General features: G+C 49.2%; 1 protein-coding gene and 1 long non-coding RNA gene across 2 annotated transcripts in view; one reads left to right on the forward strand and one right to left on the reverse strand.

Moving 5' to 3' along the window:
• Window positions 1-723: 723 nt before the first annotated feature.
• The window catches only part of LOC121594361 (paired box protein Pax-1), a 65,337-nt gene continuing 39,549 nt past the window's right edge, over window positions 724-26,511 (reverse strand). Inside the window, exons 2-3 of the mRNA XM_041917534.1 lie at window positions 1,714-2,467; window positions 724-1,593 (exon numbers count right to left, since the gene is read on the reverse strand). Of these exons, the coding sequence (XP_041773468.1) occupies window positions 1,404-1,593; window positions 1,714-2,467 (944 nt within the window). The 3' untranslated portion in view covers window positions 724-1,403. The remainder of the gene's footprint in view (window positions 1,594-1,713; window positions 2,468-26,511) is intronic.
• The window catches only part of LOC121594367, a 43,495-nt gene continuing 22,146 nt past the window's right edge, over window positions 5,163-26,511 (forward strand). Inside the window, exons 1-2 of the long non-coding RNA XR_006004950.1 lie at window positions 5,163-5,429; window positions 7,088-7,303. This is a non-coding gene — a long non-coding RNA (uncharacterized LOC121594367). The remainder of the gene's footprint in view (window positions 5,430-7,087; window positions 7,304-26,511) is intronic.

Below are 26,511 nucleotides of genomic sequence, written 5' to 3' on the forward strand. Positions count from 1 at the left end.
GGGTCCAGTTTTTAAAAGTTGCATCTGTTTTATATGTATATTTTTGTTGTTGTTGCTTTGTTTTTTGCACTTTTGTTCTCGCTGCATAAGGTTCGCCCCTTCCGGTTTGCGCATCTTTTGAGGTCACGCGGTTCGGTTTTGTATTTCCTTCCTCTCTCCCTTGGACACTGGCAGTCTGTTTTTCCACACCGGTTTTCCACAGTAAATATGGTGTGCGTGTGTGTGTGTGTGCGTTGCTGGTGTTTTTCCGTCCCAACCATCTGTCGGACATGTTCCAGCACGATGGCAGAAGGAAAGGTACTGCCGCACGCGAAACGAGTGCAAACAAACAGAACCTGCTCCAGCAGTTCCGGGTGCGTTCACACGTGTGCTGCACCACCGGCAAAAAGAAAACCCAGAAACTGCTTGCACCAAACATGCACAAACACACACATACATACACACCAAAGGTAGAGGAGGACACATTTGCACCTTTTTTTTGTGTGTTTTTGCTACTCTTTGTCGTTTGAAGTTCATAAGATTACTGTTTGATGATTGATATAGCGGTATCTAATGTTCCTCATTTCACCCCTGTTTTCTATCATAGATCACTCTATCTCATCTCTCTATATGCTTATCTGACTCGATTAGTTTGTTTGTTTTTGTAACCGCTGTTCCGCTCAAGCTCGCTCCCCCATGACGTCGGGTAAATTGTTCCACAATGCGTTTTGTACTTTAGTTTTCCATTGTTTTGTTACTTTCTTGTTCTCTGCCACTGCTTCACTTTTGTTTTCTCTGCTTCTGCTTCTACCACTGAACGATTTAAAGTGATTCGTTTTCCTCCCCTTCTTCGGAGATAGGTGGGGTTTGAAAGAACGGAAAATTTAGAAACTTGGTTTTTCAATTATTACTCATAAAAGTGTTTAAAAACTGCAAAAGAAACTATTTTTGCTGTACTCTGAACTGGGGGTAAGATGGCAACTGAGGCTTACAATTGACAAAACAAAAAAAAACGCAACTAAACAAATCACTTCCGTCCCAACCTGGCCTACAAGACTACGCCATAAAGACAGGACCGAAACTCAACCCAGGCGTAAACCCGCACCGGCCGGATGGGTAAAAACTAAAATCCACACACACAAACACACGCCCACAAGTACAATTACAAACAATTACACAGTGAAAAGTACCTTACGGATAAGTTAGCGCGTGTTAGGTTAAGCGGTTTGGTGTGACTAATCGATTAAAACTTAGCAAGCTAGTTTGTCGTGTCCTGCAGCCCCACGTGGTGTTGATGACGGCATGCTCGGAGCAACGCAGCCGCCGGAAGGATCTCGTGACGCGCAGCAGCTAGTGGGGATGGGTGAGGCTCTCTCGCTCTCTCGCTCTCAGTGCTCTCCGAAGGACGCTCCCGGGAAGGGAACCTATAGGCCGGACGCGCTCGCCAGCCCGCCGTGATGCATGCCGCCACTCTGCAGGTACATGTAGTAGTTGTACGAGTTGGGCGACTGGGGCGACACCGACTCCTGCATCTGGTGGTGGTGATGGTGATGGTGGTGCTGGTGCATCGCGACCGCCGCATTGCCGGCGGCGGCGGCGGCAGCAGCAGCCGCAGCGGCCGCCGCCGCAGCCGCCGCCGCCGACGCGCTCGCGCCATTCATCGTGCCGTTCCCGTTGCCGGCACCGCCGCCGTTACCACCGCCGTTGCCACCGCCCCCGCTCATCAGCTGCCCGCCGACCGAGGTGGGCGGTGGGGTCGTGTGGCACTGGGAGGTGGGCGTGCCGCCGTTGCGCAGGGCCGCCACCGTCGCCTGATGGTGCACGTTCGCCAGTATGTCGGTGACGGAGTGGGACGACGGCCAGGGGCAGTGGGCGTGCGGGCTGCGGATCGGGGTCGCGCCGGTCGGCGGGGACGGGCTGCCCCCGCACGACATCTCCGACTTGAGCGTGCTGGCCGCGTACGGGTAGGAGGGATAGATCGAGTTGTACAGGTGGGCGGGCGCGTGCGGCGTGTGGGCCCCGCCGCCGCCCGTGCCCGCGTGCGGATGGTGCGGATGGTGCGGGTGGTGGTGGTGGTGGGCCAGGTTGCCGAGCTTGTTGCGCAGGATGCGCGAGATGGAGCTGACGCTCGGCACGTTGTTCTTGTCGCACACGCCGTCCGACAGCAGCCGGTCCCGGATTTCCCACGCGAAGATGCCCGGATCCTTCTGCTTCAGCTCGCGGATGTACGTCACCACCTTGGGCGTGGTGACGCGCGGCTTCGAGCCGCCGATCGCGCCCGGAAGTATCGAGCCGGTCTCGTGGTAGCGGGCCAGTATCTTCGACACGCAGCCGTGGCTGACGCGCAGCTGGCGCGAGATGTCGCACGGCCGGATGCCGAGCCGGGCCAGCTCGACGATCCGCATGCGCGTACTGTTCGGCAGGGGCCGCCCGTTCACGAACACGCCGCCGAGCTGGTTCACCTCGCCGTACTGCTGGGCCTGGTTCTCTGTGGAAGAGGGAGAGAAAGAAGCGAAAGGGCCGCGATGAAATAGGACGCTCAGTTCGTGCCCGGAAGTGCCACCACCATCGAGGTCAGGCGTTACGCAACACCGCCGGGTCAATGCGACGCAATGCGGCCGGGTTTGCTCCAATTTCCACGGAAGCACAGATACCCGAAGCCTTTCGCTGCTGCGAGCGGACGAAAACAAACCTCCTGGGTTGCCGTTCCTCGCCCGCCACCCGTAACTGGACACCCTCGCGCGAACACCCCCCGGTCGGGGGCGATGAACCGTGCGGCCATAAATCAATTTCCCTAATGAACGTACGTCGGCGGAAAATGTAAATGCGCCGCGCCCGCTTAGCAATCGCCGACGGCCGGTGTCGGTGTTCGGGCGTGGTGGAGATCAAAGCCAGAACCGGCGTCGGCGTCGAGTGTCACAGAGAGAGAGCGCGCGATCAGTTGGGTGCCGATGCAGGCCCGTGTGGCAGCGCGGCCGCAGGATTTATCGACCGTGCCAGCCGGCCAGGGGCTACATTGAAGCGGCCGAGGATCTCTGCCGACGACATGGCAAAACTGCTGCCTTAACGCATTCACACTTTCACACGCACTTCGGGGCGCGTCCGGGAGTGGTTGTGGTCAAGGGAGTCAGATTGGAAGATAATATGGTGCCGATGGCATCAAAATAATTAGTCAATATACCGCTTAATTGTTTACCTACGTTGCACGCAATGCCACTCTGGCGCACTCTCAACGGGTGTTATTTTAAAGTAAGATGTATATTTAGCTGTAGATCACATTTACGAAAGAAATGTTTAGAATCAATCGCTTCAAAACCGTTGGAAAACGATTCCAAAAACAGTTAAGAAATATTCAATTACAAAAATGTAAACAAGCCTGTCAAATCAAGCCCCCACACCCGGGGAACAAAATTCGGCTCGCTCCAAGCCGCTCGGGAAGATGGCAGTGATGCCAAACTTGATTGACCATCAGTTGCGGTGGAGTGCAATCTGTTTTTTATTATTACAGAATTGATACACTGTTGTTTCTTTTTAGTCATTTTCCTATGATGACAGAATAATTCTCCGCTCGTGAGATATTTTACAATCGCAATTATACACAGTAAGAAATCAGTAGATGAGCGTTTTTGTTTTATTTTTCGGTATGCTCTTTCATTAAACACTCGGAAGTAGGATGAAAGTTTAGCTTATAAGCATGCGTTTTGAACGATTTTGTTGTTGGAAAATTGCCATTTTATTTTTGTACAAAATAAGGCAGTTGATTCAGGCCACAAAATTTATTATATGATATAATTCTGACCAAAGATGAAAATGTTGAGCCTTTTTGAACAAGTTTCAGTAGAATTAGCTTAAAGAACTTTCCGAACAATGTTTTTTAGGCTTATCAACTCATTTAAAGCTGCTCGCCATTCAATAATTTAATAATGGTTCCAAACCTTAATTTCTGCCTGTTGGAAAACGCATTCAGAAACGGATTCGCTCGGCCATGTTACTAGAACTTTGAATTTAAAATGAAGTCTCTCCAAGATTAAGCAGTAAAGGACCCACAGCTTAGAGAGATATTGATTGAAAGAAAATTAAATCAACGTATTGAAGTGAAGTATTGACTAAAGTAACAGAATTGTAATACAACAGCTTCGTTCAATTGCCAAACAGTTTTGTGTTCAGCAATTGAAAAAAAAATACCCTAGAAAATAAATGCAACATAGAGAATTTTGCCTTGAGAAGACATTAATCTTGAAGAGACAACAAGGAATGGATTTCAACAGGAATGGATAAAACAGCTTCCTTCAATTGCCAAACATGTTTGTGTACTGCAATTGAAAAACTACCCTAGAAAATAAATGCTGGATCGAGTTGAGTTTTGCATTGGGAAGACATTAATCTTGAAGAGATAAAAAGAATGGATTTCAACAGGATTGGATATAACAGTTTTGTTCAATTGCCAAACCCTTTTGTGTACAGCAATATAAACAAATATACAAGAAAATAATTCTACATAGAGTACAGTTTTGTCTTGAGAAGACATTATTCTAGATGAGACAAAAAGGAATGGATTTTAACAGGACTGTAAAAATGTTTTTAAAAAATCACCTTTAAGCGACGGAATCATACAGAGATGTCATTTTATTCGATCCCAAAAATGGGAAAAGGAAACATTTCTGAACTGTTTAAAAAAAATGCTGTACTGACATAAGGACCAAATTCAGCAACTAAAGGCAAACAATGTCTTTCTACTACCACATATTGTTTTCGAAATTTGAACATAAAATCAAAGTTGTATTTAAAGCTGAACTGCTTGAATTCAAATGAACCTTAGCCGATGCGCCAATGATAAAAAAGCCGCCGGTTCTTTTAATTCTGGGCTGGCATGTGTTTCGCATGTGACGTAACATGAATTCTAACATTATGAGTTATTTTTATAATAAAGATTATCAATTTCTGTTCTATTTTAAAAACAAAAAAAACATTTCAATAAGTTCACCGCGTCTATCAGCAATATCAAACGTTGGGCTAAACCAACAAAGTAGTGTCTCCAAATCGAAGGCGGCGGCAGTGGCAGCCCCAAGCCCTTCCCGTGTTCGACGGGAATTGGCGAATTCATTCGGAACGTCGATTAGGACCGTCATCGCGCCGTGTTGGGCAACGGTCAAGAAGGTCACCCGGACTAAACGATTGATCGATTTGCGTAAACGTCAGTGCTGCGTGTACCATTCGTGGAAATAAAGTGCCCCAAGCCCCGACGCCATTAGGTGGCGTGTACGTTCGAACGCGCACAGTTGACGCTGAAAGGAAGCGGGCCGAATAATTGGTGCACAGTGTAAATCGGATTGTGAGAAGGTGGTGCGTTCGATATGGGCAATCCTCAACCGTGGAGAGCAACTTTCACTGCCAAAGTGTGCCTGTGTCGTGCTTGTCGTCGTCGGCGGTCATTGTGTGCCTCCCGTCCGGTAAGTATAATTTCCTTTCCAATGAAATGTGTCTTAGAAACATGCGTGTGTGTGTGTGTGTGTAAAGCGTGAAAAAAATCGTCCACCATCTCCACCCGGTAGTTATTCCTTTTTTCCTTGCCGTGCGGCTTTTCCGCGTCGGGGTTTTCCTTTTTCGGTGCTCACGCAATTTTTTTTCGCCCGTCCCCCCTTCAAACGATATGGCGTTTCGCCGAATTTGCCGCCAGCGTTGTAAGGAGCGGCAATTCACGGGGCGCAACAGCGTGTATCTCTTTTTTCCCCCTTCGACCAGCCCGAGCAAGTGGGTCCCCGTGCAGCTCGTTCCATCTCGTTTGCGCGCTCGCTGCGTGTGCCCGGCTCGTTTCGGCCTACCTTAGTTTCGGCATAGGCGTATATCTTGTCTCTGTTCCGTGCGCTTGGATCGTTTTATCGTACCTTTGCCACGCGTGTGTTCTGTTCCGGGCAGAAGATTTTCCTCTCTATCTTTCTCTCTCTCTCTCTCTATCTACTCTCGCGGCCGCTCGAGAACGTGCCAGAGCGGGAGGAAGCAATACACCGGGGCTTGTGCGTGTGCGGTTTCACTCGAATGAACCACACCGTCGAGGGGCGTCAGTAGAGTGTGTTTCTAACCTCAAAGTGATGATCGTCCCGGGTTTTGCAGATGAGACGCTTGGAAGCGCAGTTTGAAGCTCTGCTACACCTTAATCGCCCTTTCCGTTCGGGTTGTGACGGCGTCGTGCTCGGGAGGGAGGCCGAAACCGAACGTCCGTTTTAATGTGTGCGGTTTTCCTTCACTCGGAAAGGATTTTAAAATGTCTGCCAGTGAAACCCCCCCAAAGAACAACACCCGCAGGACATGCATCATCCTCAAAATGGCGCGCTTTCTAGTGCGTGTCAGCAACAGGGGCCCCGTAGGCTCCCTAACCGCAAACATTTCAACACCCCAAACACTCGCACATTCCGGCGATGCAATAGCCTACGTCGGAAAAATACGTCGAATTGCGGCTGGAAGGTCGTCGGCTAGGACATCCAAAGCGAAGGTAAACGCACACGAAAAGGAGGGATGGGACAGTCGGGCAGAGCGAGATGGCTAGTGTGTCACGGTTGAACGGAGCGCGCACCAAATCCGGGAACGCGCCCGGTGAGATATACCATTTTACCGTTTTCCACCATTATTCCCCTTGTTTTTTGCGCCACCCCGGGGTGTTTCTCAACCAGGCAGGGTTAAAACCAGAGGGAACGCAACCGTCAAGGATGCGCGCTGCGACTGACAGGCGATGGACGCACAGGATGCTTTTGGCATTTCTGCCCATTCTTTCGCATCCGACACATCTGGCATATGGCTGGGCCGGGCAGAGTTGGTAGCAGATAGGGGGAAAAGAGGAAACGATTTTTTTTTGTTGTGGAGATCGAATCTCCGGGGGAAAATGGGAGATAAATTCGCATGCGGTTTTAAAACCCATCGCCCGATGATGACGCGTTGAGAGCTGCTGAAGGGAAGAAGGAGCGGCTCTGAGTACGGTTGAAGGATTTTTCTTGCGCCGCTCTGGTTCAGTTCGTACGCGTGTGTGTGTGTGTGACCTTCTGCGTTTCAGCTTTCAAACCCTCCCCGGCGATGATAAAAATTGTAATGTTTCGCTCTCGGTTTTCCCTGTCAGGCATCATCGTCCCGTCAGCGAAATCTGCCGAAAGCCCCCAAAGTGTGGCGCGTTGGAGATGCAAGGGAACATCGAATTCTCGGCCGCCGAAACATACATTCTCGGGGCAGGAATTTCCACCAATGTTTTGGAGACAAATCGTGCAGGAATCATCACTCTCTCCTCCCTGGAACGTCGGGAAGTTGGTGCACCTGCTTGCTGCGTGAGTTTGATGAGGTAAGGATCCAATTAAAATTCGTTCACATTCCATTTCCAGACCGGTGGTTCAGCGTGCTCTTCCGCAGGAGGGGGAAAGGTCGATGACGACACATTCCGCCGCTGATCAGTAACTTATCGGCCCGGCGTCTTGCGGGTCATGTGGGTTATGGGTAGGGGCAGAATGTATTACCCGCTGTGACCTGTCTGGTGCGGGTCACCGCTAAAGAGCCGGGAAATCTATTGGAATTGGAATTTATTTGGAAGTCCACATGGAAGTGGGTCCTAGACGCAGGGAGAGAGAGGGCCGTGGGTTGGAGAGTGGAGTTGGTAGCGAGTTCGCCGTAGAAGTTCCAACATTTGTAGGTCGTATTTTGATTGTGGCAAGATGTACAAATAATCGTGCCATTTCTGCTAGGTGCCATTGGCCTCGTTCTACTGGAACATGTGGTGTACATTGACTGCAGCAGAACCATGTCGTCTAGTTTTCAAGGGCTTTTATTCGAATAGTTTGTTTATTATTATAGATTTGATTTTTACGATACCTTGGGATTTACATCCCAATCGTACATCTTCCAGAATTGCGCCGTCAAGTCATCAAGAAACGAACGCACGCACTGCCAATAACACTCCAATAATGATGTCACACTAGTAATGCTCTCACTCTCTGTCTCGTTAGCGGTAGGGAATGGGTAAACAAATCGTCATAAATTCTTCATCCTCATCAATCCAGTGCACCTTCTACACTGCTCTTCCGTGCCATATGCCACAAGCAAAATCAACACAGATTTGTACCACATTGTCGCCTTTGATGCCCTATTTTGCCCCCATCTGTATCTCATTTCGCGGATTGTCGAGACCAAAAACGTGATCTTTGCCGCGCCCGCACATCTTCAAACTGCTGTCGGCATTGGCCTTTCTGTCTTTTTTCTCTTTTTCTCTCGTTCTCGATGCTAAGTATTTAAAACTAATCGACCTTCGTGGTGGGATTTCGTCTCTCATCTGCCAGCAACGTGTGGTGTTATGTTGTGTTTTCCACGAAAAAACCCCTCTGTAAACGGCAATATCGCAAAGAGAGTACACAGTGGAAAAAAAAGTGAAATACTTAATGAATGATGGCTGAGCAAAAATGGACCTTAAGCGGTTTGCGTATTCCTGGAGCCAGCTGACAGCTTCGAGAAATTGGCTCGGACTGCGTTCTTGGAAGTGGGTGCGATTCGACGGGACCAGCAGACGACGTTTACTAGCGCGCGCATGTATCTTCAGGCTACCATTCATTATCATTTCCTTTGCCTTTGCCGTGCTGCCGGTGGAGGTGACGACGGTTGCCGTTCCCTGCGTGCTGATCATAAAGCGTGCGGGAGCGTGCGAGCGATAAAAAATGTCATCGAACAGGTCGGGGCCGCGGCGGTACCATTTGAAGTTAATTTTGGGCCCAAAAACGGAAGCCAAACCACGGCGCGCCGCCCTTCGAACCTGCGGGGTGATCTTGCTTTCTTTTTTTTTGTTCTGCTTTTCAAATCAAACGCCGAAAAAAGCGATCGTAACTCAAGTTTAACAGGGCGCATCGGGAATGAGGATGATCGGCGCTGGAAATGATGTGGCAGAAGCTGTGTTCTCCGAAAGAAAAAAAAATGAAGCGTACTGCACATGTACAACCTTCAGATTGATTTTATTACTTTTTTCCGTTCACTGCAAGCTAGTATGCGACTCTTTCCCGTTCGGGTGGGGAACAAGACCATCCAAACACAAACTTGTTCCAATTACAAGAGCCCTTGTAAAGCTGATCGATCTTAGTTTCCCAAAGTCCTTTAAATTTTCCTCTAATGCTCCCTTAGCTTCGGCTCGCTGTTGTGGAATTTGCGCTAATACTAGCCGGCTGGAAGCGAAACGCGACCAAAAATAAGGGTCCCGCTGCGTATCTTTGCAAATCAAAGGGTCGCTACTCACACACCGTGAGGCAGTAAAAATTCGAGAGCATTTTTTGTTGTTTTTTCTTTCTGCTGTCGTGAAAACCGTTTACTTTCTTTCCCCAAGCACACACAGCGACACGTTTCACGCGCATGTTGTCGCAAGGTATTACACGCGAGCTGTAACAACAATTTGCTACTTAATTAGTTTTCGTTTCTCTTCTTTTTTCCTCTATTTCGGGAGTTTTTCGAGACGGTGGGGTGGTGCGGTGTGGAAAGCGAAACGAAAAGAAAAGCAGCGTAATGGGTCCTGTTGTGTGCTGTGTGTGTGTGTGCTCTAGCTATGAAGCATTCTTCCCTACTCTCGGCTGTTTGTTTTGTTCATGAGTTTTTTTTTTGTTTCTTTTTGTTTTGCTCTGCGGCATTAGACTGTCATTGATGTTGATGTTTTGTGCGTTTGATAGTGGTAATCTCCTCCCTTCGCCAGCGTTCGAAGGTTGACAATGATTGACACAGCGGATATGGATTATCGACGAAGGATTATCGGTTTTATAAGCACGGTCTGTGGAAGCTGTTGCAGAGATTCAGGCGTTTGCGCGCAATTGTTGCGCCATCTCTCTCTTTCCGTCTCCCTGTGAGCGTAACACTATTGGATAACACACATTTACGTAAAAACGTGGATAGTTAAATCGAAAGCATTTTTTATGGATAAAAAGGATACATGGAAAGCGGCAATTTTGTGTTGTTGTCCTTTAACATTGTCCGATTGTGAAGATTTGTGGCAAATTTGAGAAAAAAAAATAGCTGTTTATTGATCTTTTTTTGTCCCAAGTGATATGATAGCGAATAGAAAAAAACAATCATCATGCCAGTGCTGATCATTCAATTCAAAGAGCAACAATAGCTTGCAGACTTGTGATAATTGGTGGCATAATTAGATAAGTTGTGCATCGTTCTAAGCCACGACCTGACTGTCACCTGAGGATGTCATGCACCTGCCGCTGCTGCATCACCATTTTCTCGTGCCAAAGCTTGCGCTTCCGCACAACCGCGATTCGTCAAAAAAACCGCTCGGCCAAACGGTTTCGTGTGCCGACGCTCCAATTACAACCCCAAAACGACGCTTCCCCTTATTCCCGGAAGCACTAACTCCAAACAGTTTTTGTGTGCTCTTTCGCTTTCGCTTCCTCTTTCTCGCTCGCTCGCTCTTTGTTTTGCACCTCAGGGGTTCGATGTTTGGCGCACGCGTCTTTGATTGAATAATTTGCGGTTGACTTCGGAGCTCGCTGGGTGAGGGGGAGGGAGAGGGGATGGGGACGGTGGAATGGATTTGAGCGGAGTTTGAGCGGTACCCCAAAAATACAAACCGCAAAACCCATTTCATCGCCTCCGGGTATCCACCAAAGCGGGGAAAAACGAGCCAATAGGTTTCTCGAATCCTTTTGTCGAGCTCCTGGGCGCCGGCAGGGTTTTTGTTCCCCTTATTACACCCTGCCTGTACCTACATATTTGCACACTATGTTTCTGTACTCTCCAGGGGCACACACACACACACACGCCGGTGTGCGGTGGTTTGTGTTTTGGATTCGTTTTCCTTTGTCCATTATTCGCCTTGTATCCTTTTTAGTCCCTTTTTTTGGTTTGGTGCCGGGGTTTTTTTTCGTATTGTGTGTTAGCTCTCGCTTTGATTTGATTGTGAGGGGGCGCCTTTTGAGCTCGAAATCGATTCGCTGCTGCCGCGCGCAATCACCTCAAAATTCCCGTTTTTTTTGTTGAACGACGGAAATTGAAGGTTTCATTTTTTTTTTTTGCGCGCCAGAAGGAAATGAAAACGACCGCCCTGCTCAGCCTCCGGGCGCAAAGCCTGGCGACAATCATAATGGGCAGAGCAGGGCACGGGAAATTATAATTTCTTAGGCAGGTTTTTTTTTTTTTGATCGACTAATTGGCTTTGCCTGCCCTCCTACGGGCTGCTGTAACCCCTTTCTTTCCTGTTTGGCAGGGCCGCTCACCGGGTCGCACCTAATTGCGTGTGGGCCTGGTGTGCCACGCCCCACCACCACCGCCCCCTTAAAATCCGGTAATTGATTGCGCTTTTCTTATGCCCTAAATGGCAACCGAAACTCGCTCACTTTTTTTCCTCCCTTGGAAGAAAAAGAGCAGCCCTGGTTAGAAAATTGCACCAACAGGCACCAGTGGGTGCTGGCAAAAAATCTCCTCCTGCCCGTATAATAACGCACGTGTGTGTGTGTATGTGCCCGCCTCAAAGGGGACTTTTTTGTACTTCGCCAAGGAGTCACCTCAAACGAATCGGGTGCGCTTAATGAGCTGCGGAAGGAAAATTGCACCCACCAAAGCGAACAATGCCTCTGCTGTAGCTGGAAACGCATCGTGTTAAATGTGGCCCCCAGCAAACCGGATGTGGCTTATACCTTTTCCCAGCCACTCAAGGGGTTTCCTTCTGATGTCAGGTGTCGTTACGGTGCAGAATAATGGGAACAGAACAGCGCAGAAAGAGGGTAAGAAGGTGTATTTGAATGGAGCGAGCGCGCGCTCGCGCGCCTGAATGGTATGCACCCTGCGCAACAGAGCCGCCGCATCCCTCGGATACTGCCGTCCGCCGCCCGGGGTCTTTATAATTTAACCATTTAATTGCATTCGAATGCTGATTATCGTCTGCCGGCGAACCGGAGGTGCCTGTGCAGAGCAAGGAGGGTGGCGCGCTGGCTTATCATGCAGCAGGGGCAAAAATCTAACGCAAATTAAGCTGAATGGGAAAATTAAATGAAAGCGGATCAAGCGCTGTAAAGGCGCAGTACAACCACGGGAGGAAAACAATGAGGTGCACACACTATTTTTTTGTGTTGCGCCGCAAAACGCGCGCACGGTGCGACATGAGCGAGCCATCAAAGGAAATCTTTGCCGAGGGAGGGCTCTCCTCTTCTTCTTTCCCTTCTTTGGCTCTACTGCTGCCGCTAGCCTGGGGGCTTTAGAGTCCTCTGCCGGGCGCTGATTGAGTTGAATTCATTGCCGCTCAACCGCAGCGAAATTGGATGCGGTTAGCGCAAGGAGTGAGCGTGTCCTTGTGTGAAGCTGTTTGTTCTTTCCTTCTTGTTTTTGGCAAGGCCTTTTTTGTTGTACATTTGCTGAACGATTTTTAGGCCGCAAGACACATGACGTGTTCAGCGAGAATTCCGTATTGAGGATAGATGGAGCTGCACTGCAAGATAGGAGCATCACAATCATCAGGCATCCTCTCGCTTAGCCCAGATTCCGCACATGGAGCGATGATTTGTCTGATATCAACTGCAAGCATCGTACGGGTGGAAGGTGCGCTGTATGCAACCCCCCCTCCCCACGGTGCTCCGATATCGCCAACGTAAAGATGCGAAGTGCGCAAAATCCTCCGTCTAGGCATCATATCGCTCGAGCTACACGGCGCGCAGTATGGAGCGGTGCGTAACACAGTGGTTTCGATTGTGAACTCGGGAGCACTGTCAGCGTCTGGGCTGGTTTCGCGGCTCGATGCACTTGCGCTCGGCGAGAAGCAGATACACAAGTGTTCGGGGGACCGGGGGACGACCTAACGCTGATGCTGCTGTTTAGAATTGAGGTTGGCAATTGTGGCGACGGCGCCAAGCGCCGAGAACACACATGCGACGAGGGCGAGGAGGTGTTGGGACTTTTTCCTGGAATCGATGCGAGCAAGGCTGTGGGGCGATAACGGCCAGAAGCTCAGACATTGGAGATGGTAAAGATGGTTTACGAACTGATGTTGCTTCGCTGTGAGAAGATATACCCGCGGCACACTGTTCGGGGCATCTCCAATCGCGTTCCGTTATCTGTTATTGTCGTTTGCGTTTGCTACGGTGGGGCAAGTTGGGTGACTAACTCGGGGAAATTGGCTCAGGGTAGATGAAACATTCACTATCTAAGGGGTAGCAAAGCATTCGAGACGCAATGCTCCAAGATGAGTCATGGTATCGTATCATGACGCGATAAGTAACGCTTAGAACGTGTCTTTTCGAGCTCTGACATACTATTAGTACTGAAAGCTGTTTGTTTGAGTGTTCGATGTTTTGCTCAGAGATGCCTTCCAAACATCAAAGATATCTTCTGATGAGATTACGAACATTTCAGCTATTTTCTGAGTGAGACTACGAATATCTAAGATATCTTCGGAATAGTACAAAGGTTCTGGCACATGCTCAAACTTAACCAAGTTTGCTCAGATCCGGCAATCTGCTTCTACACTGCGGTTTTGTATCTCCTGTCGAATATCTAAGATATCTTCGGAATAGTACAAAGGTTCTGGCACATGTTCAAACTTAACCAAGTTTGCTCAGATCCGGCAATCTGGCTAACCAAAACCGAACGTCTTGATTGATTCTAATGATCTCCAAACCACTATAAACTTCCTGTGACAGTGAAAGGGAGACGCATTGTTCCGAGTACATGAAAACTACACAACTTCCTTTGGAATCACGGCTCAACCTCTTCGCCGGTAGGGTGGTCTACGGTGTGAGTGTGTGTGTGTATATATGAAGAGACTTTAATGAGCACTGGAAGTAGATGTGTCTCTCGTGTGCCCCCTCCCTCCAAAACCGAGCGACAATATTGATTGAGGAAACATTAACGACCCACGACGCCATCGGCAGGTTACGCGGCTTCTTCGGCTGCGCCCCCGTAACTCATTAACGCGCGGGCTGCAAAGCATTCCAGCAGCTCAGGGCATAACAATAACAAGGGGCATGCGTTGTCGGGGACCTTCTTAAGCATTGTTCTTTCTCTCCCACTAATGCGTCTCTCTATTCCTCCTTTCACGTTGGATCGGTTAAGCGATTCAAACGACTCCTTCCTCACCCATTGATGTGCCGAGGTCGTAAAACAATCGCTCCTTGGCCTTGACATATTCGCCGCTTATGCTGCCACCTACCACGCGTCGGTGTTAAAGGTGATTTGTGATGATCGGTGCATAAGCATAGGCGCGCCATTACCTCCCAGACGACAGTGGGAGGTTAAGTAAGTGGCGACCTCTCTCGCTCGCTGGGCTGATGATGGCAAAAGCGTGCCACGACGTTATAATTAATGGCTCATCAATGTTGCGTTCGTGAAGGGGGGCAGAAAACATTCACTTTCCCATTTTCCAAAGGGAGGGGGGGTTGGATACTCTCTCTCTCTCTTTGTCTCTCTTTAGCTCGAAAGAATTGTTTGTTTAGGTGACAGGTCCACCTCGGGGTAAGGTAATTATCTGTCGGGCGTCCGGATGTCGCTCTCTGCCTGAGTTGCGGTACGGTGGAGGGAAAAAGTCATTTTCCGAGTTTCCTTTTGCCGGGGGTTTTCCGACCCGTGAGCAAGACGAAGGTGTTCGTTAGGGAATAGTTGGAATATTTTACTCTAACAATTGCTCGTTGTACGATGTTACGTACTGTACTGCTGTACCAACATCCGGAATGCTGCGTATTTTCCCCTTTCATAGGCGAACGCAATTTTCCACGTGCGGTGGAAAAGGGGCTGGACATAAAGGGATGAACATCAATCGCAACAGGAAGATGAATGATAGCATCATTAAGATGGGCGCGTGACACCACTTGTTCTCTTTCTCTCTTTTTTTTTTCTCTCTCTCTCTCTCTCTCTCTCTCTCTCTCTCTTTCTCCCTCTCTTTGTTTGAGTGCAAAATTGACATTTCCGTCCAAAAGCTGTTGAGAATGGGCAAGAAATTCTCTTCGCTCACCACTTTTTCTGCTCGAGGGTGGTGGTGTGGAGATGGGGGGGGGAGGGGAAGGGGGAGAAAGGAAACCATGCAATGCCATGCGCACGGTGAAGTCGCCCGTCGATAAACAGCCTACGGGCTGATGCCCGAAAAAACACCCACACAGCTGTAACATAACCCCCCTCTCCTCTCCTCCACGTTCCTCCTAGGACTGTTGCTTATGCTGCTGGGCCGCCATTTTCTTTCTTATCGATCCCTTGTTTTTACTCTCCCACAGCAAACACTCCCTCCTCACCCCCCCCCCCCCTCAAGTGTTTATTGCTTTTCTTTGCCCATGGTTTCGCCCGCTTCTTGCATTCTCTCCTTGGGAAAAAGCTGGGAAAACCATGCGGACCATAATTTTCGCATTTTCGTGCTCCAACCCAGCTGTGTGGGGGGGCACAAGGGAGGGAAGTTGTATGTTTGTGGTAGTAGTGCGCGCGCCCGGTAAACCCCCCCTTCCTTCCCCTTACCACACAGCAGCAAATCATCCAATCCTTGCTCGCCCAACCGTGCCATATATTTCCTGCTTCCATCTTGCCTTTGTACGCCGTGTGTTCGCATCCAACAGGGGCGAAAGTTTCCTTTTATGTGTGGCAGGTCTCCTCCGCCCTTCCCGCTCCCTTCCCTCCCCCTGCAACACATTCATTATTCTCGGCTTGTTACGCAAAACAAAAAAAAAAAAAAACGCAACAGAGAGTTAACACCGGAGCGGCGGATATTTCTCGTTTTAACGCTCTCGAATTGAACCGTTTTTACGTCTTCTTGTTCCTTCCCTCTCCTTTCCCTTCCCTTTTGGGTCATCGAAAAGTGTCTCTTTGTGTGTGTGTGTGTGTGTGTGTGTGTGAGAGAGAGTTTGTGCTAAACATATCCAGCTGCAAAACGGTGACAACAGGGAGCGATGCGCGAGGACCTCTCCGGCTCCGGAGGATTGCAGCACGGGAGAACCACCCAGTATTTCCGCGAGCCCTCGCGGCCCTGCCCGAACGGGGAAAACCGTTTATTTTAATCCTTGTTTTGTTTTTCATCCTGCCCACTGTTTTTTTTTTGTTTGCTTCTGGAAGAGCCCACTGAGTGTGTCTTCCTTTTTTTTCTTCTTTTTATTCCTATTGCTGGTCGGGTGGTCCGAGGGGACATTTAATCGAATGCACCGTGGATTTGGTTGTGTGCGCGCGCCCCAGCCCGGTGTGAGTATAATCGAATCGGAATAAAAATCCCAAAAACTAGGCGGGAAACATTAGCCGGCCAGGGCAGGCGAAACACGAAGGGAAATGAAGAGATAAATAAAGGTGAAACTGTGAAGGGGGAGAGAGAGAGAGAACACTAAACCCAGCGCACGCCTCGGTTACACAACACGGTACACATGGTATCAAAATAATGTAAAAAACGCAGCACGAGGGCCTTTAAATCCCACCCAAAACACGGGAGGCGATGAAGGCGAATAAAATCCTCATCATTGCCGTGTCGGGGGGGGGGGGGGTGTGAGGTGAGGATGATGAAAAGATTCTTCCTTCCTGCCCCCCCGCGGGATCATCCCCGAGGGATAGGGAAGCAAACAAATAGCGCACGCACACACACACACACACACGGAGCGCGCGATGGTGGCGAATGAATCGAGGAAGTGATGCGTTGCCTGTGCGCGCGTCCGAACAAGCTTATTACCATGTTCCATGCTTTCGAACTAAACCGCTACAACGGCTGAAGCTAGTCAAATAGACATAGTGTCACACACACACACACACACACACACATGGAATACATACAGGGAGGAGCTGTCAAACACAGCTTCGCCTCCAAGTTTGAGCTCACTGTTGTGCGGGAAATGAAAATCCCTTTTCATGATCGTCGTGTTGTTGTTGCTGCCTGCTTTTACACTGCGGTTTTGTGTCTCCTGCCAACACACGCAAACAACCCTTTGGCGTTTTGGGATATTTACTGCTTTTTTTCTCCCCACTTTTTACAGCTGTAAACCGCTCCCGAATGAGTAAAACACAGGGGAGGGTGCAGCCCAGCGGGCTTCAAACTGGACCAGGGGAAGACAACGAGCAAAAAAAAAACGGGAAAAATTACAAATGGTAGCAATCATATCGCTCGCTGGCGTGCCGAGGGGATCGTGTTAAAGCGAGCCCGCAAAAAGGCTCCCTTTCCCTTCCCTTTACGCACCCGGGCGGTCGTAAACTCAGCGGAACTAGTTTTAAATTGAACCCCGAAACCGTGCCGTTCTCTGCGTTTGATTGCGCTCAATTCGGGCAAGTTAACCTTAACGGTGGTTTTTTTTTTTTACTGCACGATTTTTACGGTTTTCCATTTGCAATTCTGTGCAATCCGGCGGCATCCGGGGAAGAGTGTAATGCAATTTTCGTACACACATTAAATCCAATTCTCACGCGTAATTTGATTACAAACTGCACACTCGGGAGTTTTTATTTTATTACTTTCTTTCAACGCATAAATGTAATAAATGAGGGTAAATCGAGTTATCGAATTATAGGTTGTTATAAAAAAAAATATATGAAATTATTGGACGGCATTTTGTATTAAGAAAATGGCTACTTTTATCATATTTGCTACGATTTTTGTTGTTGCTGGTATAGGCATAACATTTTGGTGGTAGCATTTTGGCAGCTTGCTCCAAATTGATTGATTGGAAGCATTTTGAAGCACATTGAAATGTCAAAATGAACTGTGTAAAGCCTTGTTTGCGGGATGTATTTCTGTAAAATATTTCTATTTCTTTAAGAAATAAACTTTTAGCGATCCACCATCACAAGGCTGATAAGGATAAAAGGGGAAAAGTGACCCGAAGTCAGGAGGCTACTCTCTAAACAGTCTTAGAAAATGTGTGCATACCGCCAAGATGGAAAGAAAACTTGGATCGAAAAAAGGGACAGGAAGCGAGAGAGAAAGAGAGCAGCAACGACGAGTTTTTGTGCAGTGGCCGGGTGCCGGGGTTGCGGTAATTAAATTTCTTGCTCTGCCCGCGGCCTGAGATGCACATTTCTAACACCAAACAGTTTGCGGGGGTGGATGGGGGCTCTTCCCCGGGTCTTCACCCCGTACCTGACCCAACATCACCGCTCCTTTAGAAAGGGAAACTACTACTGCGACCAAAGACACGGCGGGAACTCGTCACCGAGACAGATTAAATCGTTCGAATCGGGAAAAGCGCGCTACAAACGTGTGAAAGAGAGAGAGCGAGAAGGAGAGAAGGAGCGAGAGTAGGCGAGTGAAAAATGATGGCAGCGAGATACGTTTTTGGCCCGGAAATTCGCGGAAAACCCCCAAATTCGCTTGCTCTCTGGGCAGCGGGTAGTAGGGTCTGCGTTGAACCTGCTTCCGCCTTTTCTCCCCAGCACGTGTCCTCCCCGTTCTCTCCCTCTCTCTCTCTCAGAAAACACTGCATGTTTTTACAGTTGTGTTTTTGCTACTAAATTGTGCCATGCACACGTTTTCCTTCAAAGATGTTTGAAAAGCGGACTCTTCCTCGACGCGAAGGAAGATGGCTTTTCCTTTCGCGTTTTCTCTCTCTCTTTCTCTCTACCCCATCATCCGGGCAGCATATCCAGCATGCTGCACAATCTGCAACAGTTTGGGCCTCCCCCTCCGCCCATCCAAAATGGCGCTGGGACGCACCGGGCTGCTGTGCGCCCGTACCCTTGAGTGCACATGTTTTTATTTCCACGGCCACAGGCACCGTTTTGTGCGTTCGTCGTCTGCTGCCATATTTTTTGTCCCCTTTTTCCTCTTCTCTTTCCACCGAGCCACTTGCAAGAGGAGGGGGGGCTTAGCTTTAATTAATTCAATTTGTAAATCACATTTTACAAATTAGAAGCCTCGGCTCGAGGTCCTTCCACCTTCCTCGCTTTCGGGGGCCGCACAACAAAAAACCCCCCATTTTTACTGCCGCCATATTTTTGCACTTTGTTTTACTTGTTCGCGTCTTTCTGCCGCCCATGGTGCTCCAAAGACGACGCCATCCGTTCGTAAAATATAGGCACACATATGTGTGAGTGTGTGTGCATCGCAAGAGCATCGCGGTATGTGCTCTGCATCGTTTTGCTTTTCTGTTTGGAGCGCTCTTGCCACTTCTTTTTTCGTCTTAGTTGCTCTAAAACACAAAACTCCATGCTTGCTACAAGCGAAGGAAAACGCAACGCTAAAACATTCTCAAAAAAAAAAAAACGACATAAAAGTAGTACCAAAACCGCCAATCCGACTGTGGCGAGGCGTAGAGTGACGATTATCTGTGGACCTGCACAGAAGAAGAATGCACCAATGCGTCTTCTGAGGTTCTTTTAGTTGGGCGTTTGCAAAAAAGAAAAAAAAAAAGAACGAACAACAACTAAACCGCTGCCTTACGTGCGGGGGCCCTCCCCTTACCCCCCCCCCCCCTATCTGTGTTTGGTGAATCGCGGTGACGGATTTAAATTTATGTGCACCATCCTCATCGTCAGCATCGTCGTCCCTCTGGGTTGTATTTTCGTGTCGCCATTTTCGCCCGCCAACTGCCATCTTTCGGTTGTTCCCGTACTGTGTGTGTGTGTGTGTGTGCATTTATGTTGAGATTGTGTGTTGCCAGGAAGAACGAACCGGAGGGGGGGGGGACGAAGGGGGCTATGTTTGCTAAGGCCATGTCGCAAATGCAGCTTTTCATCGCGTATTCGAATCATTTTCACCGTAATTTGTGCGTTCAACGCAACAGCCGACCTCATCATGCTTCACCCCAAAGTCACCCGCTCGTCGTCCCCTGCCTCTTCCAATGCTTGCTCTGGGGCATAGTGGACGAATGGTGCGAGAGACACCGAAGGCAGCACAGGCGGCAGCCGTGGATCGATACAGCCGGGTTCGTCGCGAGCAGACGCGTCTAATTGCTCGCGGCAGCAACCACACATCCGCCAAGAAGAGAGCAATACACACACACACACACACACACACACACACACACACACACACACACACACACACACACACACACACACACACACACACACACACACACACACACACACACACACACACGGGAGTAACAATAAAAAAAAAAAACAAAAAACTGCATAGGGGGGGCCCACAGAGGTCTAGAAAAGTGAAACTAGAACCCAAAGCGCAACCCAAGCAGCAGCAGCAGCACCAGCATGAGGGAACTGAGGACGAGAGTGTGTGCAAAAACGGGGCAGCGATTTGCTTTACACATGTTTTACATGGCAGATGAACACACACACACACACATACCTTCTCCTTACCCTCCCCTTCTTTGGCCCGAAACGGATAAGACACGACCCGGTACGGGAGGATCTAAGGACAGTTTGCTGGTAAATTTATAGGATGAAATGAATAAATCACTGTCATTAGGTGCGCGCCGCTACTCCCCCCGGGTCCGCGCTTTTCAGTGCGTTTTGGGCCGGCGAATTTCCCCCCGTTTTCGGGCGCGTTTGCCTACACAGGATAAAACCGCAAATTCCCTCCTCCCCCATCCCCCCCCCCTCCCTAATCTGCTGCATGTACCTCATCCGCCCCTTGCTCAGCCCCGCTTTCCGAGGGCACGGCATGCACATGCAAGAATGCCGACGGGATTTGTTAGGTGTCGCCGCTGACTTGAAATTAATTTACGAATCTGTCGGTTCGGTGGATTTCCTGTACAAAGTTGCACATTTTTCGGGGAACATAAATGATAAACTGTGTGTGTGTGTTTCGGTGTACATTCGTTCTGGGTTTTTGAGTTGCACTTTTTTTTTTGGCAATTTGGTTTTTGCGCCACTGAACAGGTGACAACTGACGTCATTGAAGTGATCGAAATTGGGAATGTTTATTGGGAGTGAACCCACTGGAGAGATTGCGCTACGAAGAATGCAGAGCAAATGCTGTCGGGGGTAGGTCAGTGGTCCGCTAGCAAAGTTCCATTGGCATTGGAGTTGTTATGAGCTGTTATGATGGATTTCTTTTAAACAGCTTACCATTGTTCTACAGCCCTATATATTTCTTATCTATTCATATTTGAATGTAGCAGTAGCAGCCTCGCCATGCATATTTTGAAAGTTTCAGTACAGTTTGCTTAGTAAGCATACATTCTTAGGCGTAAACCAGTGGCGTTAAAACTGATAAGTCTTGAATAGTATTTTGTTTGAGTTTGAATTTTATCACAAACATCAGTTTTTAATCGTAAGAAGTTGTAATGGAGTTGTAGGAAATGTTCAAAATGAGACAATGGGGTCCTTTCCGCTCTAAGTTGGTAGGCTGAAATTTCAGCCTGTCAGCTGTTTGCATTGTATAGCAGTTTTCGAGCAGCTATCTAAGTGGGTATAGTATAAAGGTGGGCTTATCCCAAGGTTCATACACCTTTAAGAAGGCTAATTTTTATCGCTTCTGCTTTTAAATGAAGACTTTAAGAGTGTTTTGTGTATTTGTCAAGGCTCCAGAAAACTTGTTTGAACAAAAAATTTTACCCATCCTGTCAAAAAGTGATGTTCAAATTTGGTTATAAAAACATGCTATGAGGCCACCTGGACTACATACACTTCTAGATTCCTTCACAAGATCTCTTGAATGAATGCACCTTGGGATAAATGTAAACACCACCTAGTTTTGCCATTTTTCGAGCAGGTACTCGAATCTAATTCTAGCTTTCGAGGCTAGAATAATGTAGACTGAAAATTGCAGGCTAGATTTGTGTGTGGTTTTGTATGGAGTGTTTGCATGATTACAGCCTCCAACTGTCAAACTCCATACAAAAAAACTGGCTAGATTCGTGAAGGGTCCCAATATCAAACTTTAAAGCTGAAACTTCATGGATGTGTTAGGTCATAGAAAAAATGGTTCAGAAGAACTAATTCCTCAAACAACAAAAACAGCAACGTAGTGGGGGGGAATGCTATATGTCACGTGCGCTCGGAAAATCTGCACCCAGAGACACTCCTCCGGATGCCTATCCTAAAGCCCCAAATCTCCGATACGTCCCACAGAGCCGTCGTCAACCGGCCGGCAAGTCAGGCGACGCAACGCTCCAAACATCGCTTCCAATTGCAATTTGCTGTGACGCCACAGCCCAGCGCTGCAGTCGGTGCAGCGACATACGGTGCCCGGTATGTGCTGTGATGATAACCCAAACCCAACGACGGGGCGAAAGGCGTGCGTGTACAGTGGGATGGGGCCGAGTGTGGCCTCTGACTGTGATAATCGTTTCACGGAGCGCTCACGGGGTCAAGGCGGTACTTTGCTACAGGTTCTACCGCCAATGACCGCGCCACGACCGCGATGCCGCGAGAGCGACGTAGAGGGCGCAATCGATTTCGGTGCAGCATTGCAGCCCCCCTGCACCACACCAACTTCTTACCACCGCTGCCTGCAATATGCTTGCATCTTCCTGCAATCTTCCCGCGTTCCACACAGTTTTGACATTGATGAGCTGTCAAATGAAGGGAGGCTGCGACGGAGGGGTCTGTTGGCGCGAAGCGGGCTGAAAAAAGAATCTTCTTCCCCCCCCCCCTCCACACCTCTCTCGGTGTAACTTTCTCTTCCCCCATCCAACGATGGACGGCAGCGCGCAGTAGTAGTGTGTGCGCTTCATTTGCTGCTGTTGAAGCTTATCGTCCTCTAACCTTCCTTTTTTTTAAGCTCGCTTGTTTGTCCCTTCACCCCACATCCCTGCCCTGTGGCTGCCGTTATTGTTCTCTTGCTGGCCAGAGTGCTGGGGACTCGCGGGGAAGGTGGAGTGGAGGTCGGACGGCTGCCAATAAGCAGCCGCGGCATCTTCCTGACGGGGTCAGATGAAAAATTAAACGCTCGGGATGCCTCTGCCCCCCCCCTCCCCCGTTCCGTGAGCAGATAAGATGCGCTGTCGGGCTCGGCTCTGGTCCGACCGTCCGGCAATGTGTTTCACCTCACTAGCGCCACAGAATGCCCCACTCCCCTGTAGTACGTTTCCGACGCAAGCGGGATTGAAGGAAAGGGGCATTTCGGCGGCGGCGGTGGAGATAGGGGCATAGCATCGAGAAATCTTAACCACGGTCGAAACCAGATTTGATTCCGCAAACTTTGACACATACTAAGCCCCCGACCACCGCCCCTAGGCACCTCCTCTCTTGGCGAAGATGCGGAAGCCGCCGCCAGTCCACCAGAGCGCGAAGCGATTCAACTTGCGCGAAGCGATAGATCTGAGGGTTGGCCTTTTCTGTGTTGTTTTTTTGCATGTTTGGCTGTTTCGTGCAAAAAATAGCACTCGAGCAGCACCGCATCTACACCCGAACTACTACCAGTGTCTTCCGACCAGTGTGTGTGTGTGCGCGCGCGCCAGTAGACGCGCGACGATGAGCCTCAGCGATTATCATCATGGCATATAATTATTTGTTTTCACATTGCAGCCCCTCCCTTTCGTTGGTCGCATTTTCCCTCCTCCCAACCATCCCCACCCTCCCCCCCATGACCTCGTCAAATCTTTATCTCTATCTCGGGGTGCTTCTGGTCAAACCCTCCAGCGTGCTTGCGCCGGGTTCGTTCGTCTTTGGCGTCCCTCCGTCCACGCGTTGTTGTGGTTGTAAGCTTCGTGAACCGTTCAATTTATATTGCCTTAATGTGCGATCTCCGGCCGGTCACTCGCACGGGTTCGGCGGGCGGTAAAGGGGATGCACTGTGGCGATTGGGAAGGGAAGATGAGCGCCCACTGTGCCTTAAAAGGGATGGCACAAGCTCACAGTTTCACGAAAATCCCTGCTTGAAACAGGTATTCCACGCGCCTGATCACGAGTCTGGCGAATGCTTTAATGCCTTCTTCTTATTCTTTGTATTTTTGGCTCCAAAAACAACGCACTCCAACCGGGGATAGGCTCGACGCTGCTTTGATTTCCTTTTGTTTTCAGAAGTTTGAAGTGTGCTCAAGGGAACGGGAGTCCCGCGGGAGTCCCGAGAACATCTGCATGCAATACGACGCCTCCGTTGGCTGGTGTTGCTGTTCGGCATATATAATGGAGTGCATTCAGTGCACAAACAGCACAAAACACAGCACAGCTTCGAAAACTGCACTTTCCGCCAGCTCTTCTACGGTGGGAGTACACAAACATAAACACACACATACAGCGATACGCCATTTCGCATCGGAACCTGCAAAACTACCGAAAACAAATGCCCGGAAAGTGCATCAACAAACAGGCAGCCATGTCCGAACTCTCCAGCATCTTCGCAGCGTTGCGCCTTGGAGTCGCTTAATGTATGCCATCGGAGCATCCTCTCCCACCCCCTCACGTATGTGATGCGTGGGGAGACGATTATTTGCACAGTTTTATAGCCGGGCGAAGTTGGCTTTGTGTTTCTTAGCGATGTGTGTTTTCCCCAGCTTCTTCTCTGATGACTCTCGTGCACTGGTTCTGCTGTTGCTGCTGGCGTGAAGTGTGTTTGATGGGTCAGTTTTCGTTTTCGATAGCTCGAACCCATGTGATCTTTGAGAACCTTTCTCTCTGTCCCTCCCCGGTGGAGAGGAAAGGTCATCCGAACAGTTGCGCTGCTTGGAAAGCGGGCGTAAAAGAGCTGGGATCGGAGGGTGCTATGCGGAGCAGGTTTTGAACGTTTGTGCACAATGGCGTGAATTGTTCTTCCGCGCCTGGTCGACTTCGTGCCGAGACATTGACTCTGATGTGGGCTGTGTGGGGGTCGCTGGACCTGGTTCCGATGACTCTGGGGCAGTGGATACTTGCACCGGATATACCCTTTGTGTGTGCGTGTGTGTGTGTGGTTGTTAATCTCTACCGAGCGGATGACCTCCTTTCAATGCTGCGTTGCATTCGGTCGTCAGTAGCTGAGGATGCGTCAATGTCTTCACCAAAATCTTAGGATAATAATTTGCCGCCGGATGGGAGACATCAAATCCTTACTCTTTTGGAGTAAGATGGCAAGCTAACTACGTTGTATATCTTTTAAATGAGGTATTCTGTGCGTGTTCAAGAAGTGCTCGAGAACCAGAGAATTCTGATGTTCTAAACATATCTTGTCTTAGAAAACATTCGTATTTTTTGGTCTTTTAAGATTCTTAAAGAAGTTGTCAAACATCACTACTGGCGCTTCCTAGGACTTCCGGGAGTTTTCTTGGTATCTCACAATGGCTTTGGATGTCTGAGATGGATATTTCGATGAAGCTGGTCATCATCTTGCAAGGATTCAGTAGAGAGTAGAGCCCATCTCAACTTATTACTAACACATCTTCCTGATATTCTACTACAATTGTATTGAAGTTGGAAGACATCAGCGTGTGGATACCCCAATTCTTCTATTTATTACTCCGATTTGCGCCGCAAAGGCTACTTTGAAATCCTTAACACCGGCCAGCCTTCCCCAGGCGTCCTTCTCGGCTTAAGAATAATAGCATCGGCTTTCTTTAACCTATCCTGCATGTCAGCATTCGTCATCGAATCAAGCGGACAAGTGTGCAACTGTTCGATTATTACTCGGATTTTGTAGGCGCAACGAAACCGCGCACGCGTTACGATCCCTCGGGTTTCCAACTTTTACTTCACGGCAGGCATTTCCCTACCCCGACGAAGAAGCCGGCAGCCCATTCGTTACGCAAATCAGAGAAAGCGAGCGTACTCCCCCCTGATCCACCCACAGCAGCAGCATCCGCCGTTGCGTGGCGTTTTTCCTTGCCGTAACCAATTTGTGCATTGCGCGGTAAGGTGCTGATGGTGTAGGATTTGCCCCGAAATTGCCCACGATTCGGTGCGGTTCTCAGCGGCGGCCGCCCACCACCGACGCTGTATGCGTACGGTGACTCCCCCCCTCCACGCTCCCTCTCTGCTTCCAATCTCCGTCCAGTTGCAAACTTGCCTTGGGCGAATGACGGATGATGAAGCATTATCGATCACTTTGCACAACGGGAAAGATGTGGCAAAGGTTCGCCGCTTTGCAAAATGCTGCTTTGCGTGACGTCAGTCGGCGTTCACGCGTTCGGATAATCCATGGCAGACGACGACGACGACGGCGAACAGTGTAAAGTTTGCCGGTAAGCACGGAACTGATGAATTCCTCCTGGCCCGAGTCATTCGGTCGTCCTTTTTTCAGCGGTTCAATTCGCTTTGCTACGAGTCGTGGTGGGGTTTTGTGTGCTTCATTCACCCGTGCGGTTGTGCGCGTTGTTGCCTTTGAAGGCATTTTTCATGGCGAGATGTGGCTATTGATAGGGGTGCAGATTTTTCACTGAATAAGGGTGGCCCTGTCCAACTATTTTTTTTTATCGTTCCATTCTTTCTGCCATCCTCATGAAGTGTTGAGTCATGAAGTCTTATCGGCGGAGAAAATTAGCCAGACAAATTGCCGCCGATGGGGTCGTGGGATTTTGCCGTGTGCGTTGCAGAGTGTGTCGTCCTCGCATGCATGAGTTTAAAGTCACTCCGTTTGTGCCGGAAGAATGCAACAATCAACAATCATAGCTTACGGATAGGTTACGAGCGAGCCCTGCCCGCTCTGATGGGATTTGAATTATCCGCCGTAGAACACTGACGCAGCAGTTGCTGTTCGGTGGTAAGAGCCCTACTTCAAAACTGTCAGCGAAAGGGGATATTTACGGGTTTCGAGTGTTTGTGACAAGA

Source organism: Anopheles merus, chromosome X (assembly GCF_017562075.2).
Source record: "Anopheles merus strain MAF chromosome X, AmerM5.1, whole genome shotgun sequence".
NCBI classification, from domain to species: Eukaryota; Metazoa; Arthropoda; class Insecta; order Diptera; family Culicidae; genus Anopheles; species Anopheles merus.